The following is an 8,016-nucleotide window of genomic DNA, read 5'->3' on the forward strand; positions in this document are numbered from 1 at the left end:
CATTACGATATATTATCTATTGTGTTCATCATAGTTCTGTAATATTGTCATAATTCATGTGTTGCAAAAACGAGGAGACGCTTTAAAATCAGCATGTATTTGTATTTGGATACGATCTTTTCTTTTCAACTCTAAATACTTTCCTCTCCTAATGTCTCCATAGACTTTGCCCCAATTTTGGTCTTTAGTTGAGCATGAGACTTCACCCCTGTGAGGAAGGCTAATATACCGCAGCCTCCCGTAACAAACATTCGCGCACAGGGGAGGCCGTCCCTTTATAGCCTTTATTTAGACACTAAACATTAATAAACCGAACAAAAATTATGTACATTATCAGTTGGTTATGCTTTTGCATATTGATTTTATTGTTAACATTAAAGTCACCACCCGATCGTAGTGTCTTTGACCGCATATTAAACTATTATTTCTATAGAATGTTTTAATATAAATCACAGCGTCAAATAGTCTTTTCGTTGGCATTCGAGGCCGCTTGTACCTATACTATACGCATGCTTCACTAACACAGGGGAGGCCGTACTTCAATTACCTAACCTGATAGGACGTTAAACAATACAAAAGGTCATATTAGAGCAAGCTTATATATATAATTAGCGCTATCCTGGGGAGAATCATGCGTTATGACTTTTCTGTACTAGAATTACAGATGGGTCACGCCTCCGCTGCACCTGATGTAGCACGATTTATCTAGCTTGGAGTATCAAACATATAAAATAGGCTGTCGTGTCGGAGATGTCATTTCAAACCGAGCAGTTCTCAGCACCACGTCAAGGTATGTACCACTTTATACTTATTTATTCGTTAATCCGCTGATACTTACCGATCTATATTGTTTTGTGAAATGAATGCAACTGTTTGAAACAAACACGGTTGTAGAAAGATAGCATATTTATAAGAATTGATTATCATACATTTTATTATTGAAAACTTTGAAAAAAGAATAAAAACAATAATAAAGGTTTAACTACGGAATGGGTTTTTTTCAAATGATTTTCGCTTTTTCCGTTTTATTTTTAGTGTGATGTATTTCTTTTTCCTTAACGTCTATTCCAGCTGTTGTTTTGCCTTAAATGACTCTGTAAAAGTGTAAATGATTTGGTTTTGTATTGTTTAACGTCCTATCAGGTTAGGTAATTGAAGTACGGCCTCCCCTGTGTTAGTGAAGCATGCGTATAGTATAGGCTTGTGTGTTTTGGGTGTCTGCGGTAAGTCTCCATGGTGTATGGCTCGAAACTGATGCCGACTTAATACTGTTACCTCATTGAAGCATACTGTCGAAGCCATCAAGGAGGTCACCTTTCCCAGTCGCATTATATTGAAAAAAATGAGCAACGGTTTTCCCAATCCCAGAAAGTATTAGAACCGAGGTGACAGGCGCATATTCCTTAATTACAGGAAATGGTTTAGGGTTTCTCGCCATTATTCTGTTAAAGTTTAATTTTTATTCAGGTTTGATGTCTCATCATTACGTTATTTATCTTTTCTGTTTCGAAATGATTTCTGGTAAATATAATATAGCTGGTGTTTTGGTCCCAATTTTCAACATTCAGAAATACCATCTGGCAGATGTAAAATGATCGGATATAAGCGATATTGACTGACCAATCTCAACAATTTGACATGCATTATTAGGGTAAAAAAGAAACCTTCACATGAAAGTGGAATTGCTATGAAAAAAATAACTAATGATTTTGTTTTTGTATAGTTTAACTTCCTTTCAGCTATGGTCATTTAAGGGCGACCTCCACTGGCTGTGGTATGTCTCTCGGTAATAGCTTTTGTTACAGAGCGAATACTCGTGGTGTTTTGATATCGGATTTGACACAATCTCGCTCCATGTGTATGCATTTCTAGGTAATCTAACCCGACGTCATCGTGCTTCGTCCGGCGGCGTGCGTAAACTTCACATTTCAAACTTTCAAAGTTCAACCAAAGGGACTGAGTTTCTAACTTGCCTGAAGCGATACTGATATAGTTCTGACCAAGTGTTGTTACTTTTTGGCTATGTCCAAAATCCAAGATGGTCGCTATCCAATAAATACATTTTTAACATCCCAGCTACAAAAGTGCCTTCGAGTATGAAATTGATGGTAATGTTAAGCAAGGGGAGCCAACGAAGTGTTGTTAGTTTTCGGCCTTGTAAGAACTTTGACATAGGAGCCATGGTGGCCATTGTGTAACATGATGGCGCAACCATGGTTTTCCCGAGCAACACATATTTAAAAACTTCTTTTCAAGTTCCACCAGTGGGATTCAGCTCTAGCTTAACTGAAATGATCCTGAGGTGGCCCTGACTGTAGTGTGTCTTTTTGCGGTCGGTCAGAAATCCATGATTACCTTTGGCCTCTTGTCCGTTATACCATCATACTATCCAAATCATAACCAATTAACTATTTATTTACCAGACGTCATGATAGTATCATTATCATCACACTGAAAATGTCATTTCAGCAACTATGATTACTTAGGAAAACTAATCTTGAAATCAAAGGCTATGTCCGTTTAAAGCCTCTCTATGTTTACAGACATAATCGTATCTATCATGATTCCTTATGAAATTATCTTCATGTAATGAACTTCAAATTGTCTCAAGTACGTCATCAATTTTTAAGTAAAATATGTAATAAAACCTAAACATGTAACCCTCCACACGTAAAGTTACATCCCTAGATGAAAATCATAGAGCATGGTCTGTTTTGCACTATACAGTCGGCATTAGTTTCGCGCTATCACATGGAAACGAACATAAACATACCGAAGCTTCCGAAAATACACATGCACACACCTCACGCATGCATCTCACACATGGGATACCATCCGCTATTTGTTGCGATCGAGTAATCCTTTCTAGTGTAGATCTTCAAAAGGCTATGTTTCGGTATACAAATTGAACGGAAAACAACAGTAATATGCAAAAACTTACTCCAAAACTGGCCGTGGAGACGCCATATTTGTGTTACCGAGTCAATGCATGTGACGTAGGTTTCTATCCCTGAACAAGGTGTACCACTCGTAAAGTCGGTAGTGGGGCAAGTTTCCATTCACTTTGAATAGAAGTTAAATCCGACTAAAATTTCAAATGCATCCAAACGTCAATAACGTACATCGGTTTAGAATACTCAAATATCACTGTATGTTATATTTTGTCGTATGACAATGATTGAAAGATGTGAACATAGAACGGAAGTAATTTGTTTATTTTAGAGCGGTATGCAAGGGGTAATCTGGTTGGTCGGCAGCTCTGTAAACAATACTAACTATAATAATCGACAAATCAATAGCCTACTTCAGTTCCATAGTCGATGTATCGTCTGATATTCAAGTGTTACACCTTATTGATATAGTAAGAGTAATATTGTCCTGAACATTTAACACAGATTTATGCTACGTAAGCATAGAGCGTCTTCAATAGTTGCAATCCATAAGAGGTTAAACAATACTAAACAACACCAAACTATTACATAAGTTGTTCATGCTGTTTCTTACTATAATATAAGTTGCTCATGCTGTTTCTTAAAGTATTATTATATATCATTATCACGCGTACAAATCGACGCCTGAGTTACTGTTCTGATCTACTTTATCTTCCGATCATTTTGAAGAATCAAAGAACCTTGTAGTCATTTTCATTCAAATAAACAAACCAAAAAAAGGTAAACACCATTGCTTGTTAGTGTACACAGACTTATTACGACTTGGTAATTAGGTTCTATTGCGATTATTGACTAACAAACTTGCTGTGATGAAACCGTTTCTTGAACAAGCTATGCCGGCAAGGCGTGCCTACTAATCCATTGTAATAGTTAGAGGTGAGTAAAGGAAGGGTGCCCATTTCGGCCATTCTGTGGCCTTTCGGTGATAAGCAATTGTTTGCATGGTGGGTTCAGCTGTATGGTATGATAGTTAAACATTAAACATGAAAACATTCGTGGTTCAAAGGTAAAAGGGCGAAAATGAAATTAAACTATGAAATTTTCATTTTTCATTCTCTGACCTTTGACCCTGGACATTTACTAGCCCACAAAATCCGATGTTTGAAAGTATACCATATTCAGCTTACCACAAAGTATATTCTTTCAAAAATATGTTTATTACTAAAGGGCCTCAGAATGGCCCAAATGAGCAACCCGCATTTGAGACAACATACCGCAGCCTCCGAAAACAATACTCATCACACGCATTCGTTTCGCACACAGTCCAGGCAGTGCATGCATTTCTATAACTGTTTAGTAATACTAAACTAAAAACAAACTTAATGCTGTCTTTCATTATTATTCAGAAGTATGTCGGACATTTCCAACCTAAAGCGGACCGGACAAATCTGCATCTACCTCCTCTTACTGACGTCAGCCGTGAGCAGTGAATGCAACCGCCGCCGTATAATACACACACTGAGCTACGAAGGCTGTCAACCTAAACCTCTTCTTTCGTTTGCCTGTGATGGAGCTTGTTCTTCATATTCCCGACCATCAGTTGATCTGGCAGGAGAACTGACACACTACTGCGAATGTTGCAAACAAACAGAAACGAGGATGTTAAGAACAGCTTTGATATGCCCCAATAGAGATGGCAGAAGTATCCGAAGAATCCTGATACGTGTTAATATTCCCATTGCATGCGCATGTAGGCCTTGTTCTGCATTACCGGCAAATATCATTCCAGCGGAACAGGAGCTGCAAAACGGCAAAAGATCTTCATTTGACATTCTATCAAAAGTTAATGAAACAAAATGGACTGAGGATGATGCCGATGACCATGTTATTGAAGAAAGTAATATGAACAAGATCGATAAAGGAAAACTCTGAGCATCTGATGCCTACAATAAACTGCAGTTCGGTTATGTATACCACTTTTAAAAGTAAACATGGATGCTGGCTATCCTGATAGATAAATTATGAATTGCCAACTGCACTATTCACACAGGTCGGTATGTCACTGTTGACTGTTAGGTATTCCCTAGGTTTATACAATGAATATATGTTGGTATGACAGAGATATTAGTGTAAATAAATATATGCGTGCTGTTTTAACTTTTGTTATGTATTTGGGTACATTATGTGGAAATATGTTATTGAAATAGAACTTTCTTAGAAATTGATAAAATATGTCCTTGTTATTCTTACATGTACAGCGTGTGGTTCAAGTTACAAATTAATATAACTGTATCATCGTAAATGAAACATTTATAAATCGTTTTTTAATCCTCTTCCAATACATTCAATTGTATAAATGGCATGTGTTTATATATGATTCTACTCTGGTATTTCCTTCTTACATGAAAATGCAAATACAAAAATACATGCTGTTTAGTAAGACCACACTAACATTACTATTGGCGGAAAATTCGTGTGATGTTATACTTAACGTTGTGAATGGAATCGTATTATGTCTAGTTCGCAAGTAATACATATTGTTATCGATTAAACGACTAATAAAACAATATTTTTACAAATATTAACCGTAATCCGTAATCGTTACTCTTATAGAATACCATTAATCTTCTTCAAGCCCTCCATACAGTTGTGCCGAGGAAAATTATTATGATACCCTTTGATAACCAGATTGCTCCAGCAATTCGGTACTTTTAGCCCATTAGATGCTGGGCTATTTAAATCACTTTTTCTTAAGAATTACGTATATATTTCTCATATTTGATGTGCGAGTTCCCCTTGGTCTCTAGTTGTGCCAATTTAATTTTTAGTTTGATTTGAAAACAAAAAGGCAGACAAGCGACTATTATTCTTATTTATAATCGCTATTTCATTATCACAGGGAAAATTGTCATTTGCTCCTTAAAGTGTTGATTTGTAGGTTCCTCTTGTTATAACATGATATAAAGAAGAAAGGGGAAATAGGGAAAAGGTTAGTCTTGAATAAAACCAATCAAGTTCAGTCAATGGTGGGCATCAAGATCCCTCTAGAATCTCTAGCTGAAAGGACGTTAAACCCAACCAACTTTTTGAAAGTTGAATTGATATCAGTAATGTTATTCACAATATGTATAACCAAGCAATGTTACAAAGGCAATTATCTGCTCGGATTCGATATCGCTTATTTAAAGTATACCAAATCAAAATTTTGATAATATTCTTATCTGGAAAATTGTTTCCCGTGTTCATAGAATCTCATTATTTTCACACTTTAAAACAAAACAAAAACGAACAAACAAAAAATGAATGCAATTGGTCTTTGCCACAAGATATAGTTCCTGAAACATGCTCGTCACTTTGAATGCTTTGCATATTTTAGTTACGAATGTATGTTTTCATTTGAGTTTTTTTTTTCATAATTGGTTTGGTTTTTTGTTTGTTTTACAAACGTCTTTTTAGTGTTGTGAGGCCCTAAATGACTCAAATGTCTATGTGCCGTAAACCAATAAAATGAATAAATACATAGATAAATGTCGTCCGTACTCTCGACACAGAAGTACTCCAATAATTTTTGCCGTTATTCGAAGCACATCTTCCAACCAAGAACAAACCGCAGCCTCCCAAAACACACGGATACATGCTGTATGTCACTGCATGTCGGTGTGAGGCCCCCTGCATGGTTTCGCCAGTGCCAGAGCTCTTGAATAAGTACTTCTATATCCCAGTGCATGTTTATCGCATAAAGCGTCTAATGTTGGCCTGTTGAAATCGGGAATTATCTTCCGTGTCTTTGATAGGTTTCTCCCGTACTCGTACAACATTGACTGTTGCGAGGCCGTTAAACCCCTAAAACAAAACATATTTTCACCCCCCCCCCCCCCCCCCCCCCCCCCCCCCCCCCCCCCTCGAAACAAAAAAAAATGGCCACCTCTAGGGTTAACGCCATATCGATTTCCATTTTTTCCTTATACCACCATGATCAGGTAGTACTACATTTTGGATTTAATTTCCGTTCTCACTAATCGGTAGTGGATATTTCCAACAGATTAATGTTTAAAGTATGGCATTTATGAATGTTAACAGAGAGAAGGTCCGTTACTGCAGAACCCGGCTCGTTATTCACGAACGGCTCTGACCGCAGCTTCCTAAAACTCGCTCAACACACGCATGCATCTCACACACAGGGCAAACCCGCCGTCTATAAATTACCTTAGTTGTTGATATTAAACAATACTAAAAGAAACCTAAATAGAGTAATATAACTTATAATTATTGCTTATTGCAGAAAGAGAATTAGGACAAGCAAATAGTGGGTAAAAATGAGTGTAAAACCATAATACCTAAACAAACATTTGTTTGTTTTTGTTTAACGTCCTATTAACAGCCAGGGTCATTTAAGGACGTGCCAGGTTTGGAGGTGGAGGAAAGCCGGAGTACCCGGAGAAATACCACCGGCCTACGGTCAGTACCTGGCAACTACCCCATATAGGTTTCGAACTCGCAACCCAGAGGTGGAAGGCTAGCGTTAAAGTGTCGGGACACCTTAACCACTCGGCCACCGCGGCCTAAACAAACAAGATGCCCAATGGGCCTGTATCGCTCACCTGGCTCAACATAATTTTTTAAGTTGATCTAGGCCATTTCTGCAGATACTATGCTGATTATCACTTTATTCAAATATCATACTTGGCTAGGTTTGTTCCCAAAAACTTTCTAGCCCTTCATGTCAGCATATTATTGACTTATTATCGGGTCTCTTGGCTATCGAGAAATCATTGTTTCAAGATTTAAACTATTTGACCCCTGTGATCTTTAACGTAGGTGAAGGTTATTCATATGAACAAACTTAGTAGTCCTTCACCAAAGCATCCTACAGGCACAATATCAAGTCCCTGGGCCTATAGGTGTTTGAGATGTCATTTGAAGATTTTAGCCTATTTTACCCCTGTGACATTGAATGTAGGTTAAGGTCATTCATTCGAACCATCTTGGTATCCCTTCACCCCAACATCATGCTACAGGAACAATATCAAGTCCCTGGGCCTCTTGGTTATTGAGAATAAATTGCTAAAAGGAAAAAAAAATGACGTCGGGCGGATTGACATACAGACAAGACTGACTTATGGGA

General features: G+C 37.5%; 1 protein-coding gene across 1 annotated transcript; it reads left to right on the top strand.

Moving 5' to 3' along the window:
* Window positions 1–711: 711 nt before the first annotated feature.
* LOC117331374 (bursicon-like) lies at window positions 712–5,607 on the top strand. The gene is made up of 2 exons (XM_033890070.1): window positions 712–790; window positions 4,298–5,607. Exon 2 carries the CDS (start codon window positions 4,302–4,304, stop codon window positions 4,821–4,823), a length of 522 nt encoding a protein of 173 aa, XP_033745961.1. The 5' UTR covers window positions 712–790; window positions 4,298–4,301; the 3' UTR covers window positions 4,824–5,607.
* The last annotated feature ends 2,409 nt before the right edge of the window (window positions 5,608–8,016 follow it).

The sequence above is a fragment of the Pecten maximus genome, chromosome 7 (genome assembly GCF_902652985.1).
Source record: "Pecten maximus chromosome 7, xPecMax1.1, whole genome shotgun sequence".
Lineage (NCBI taxonomy): Eukaryota > Metazoa > Mollusca > Bivalvia > Pectinida > Pectinidae > Pecten > Pecten maximus.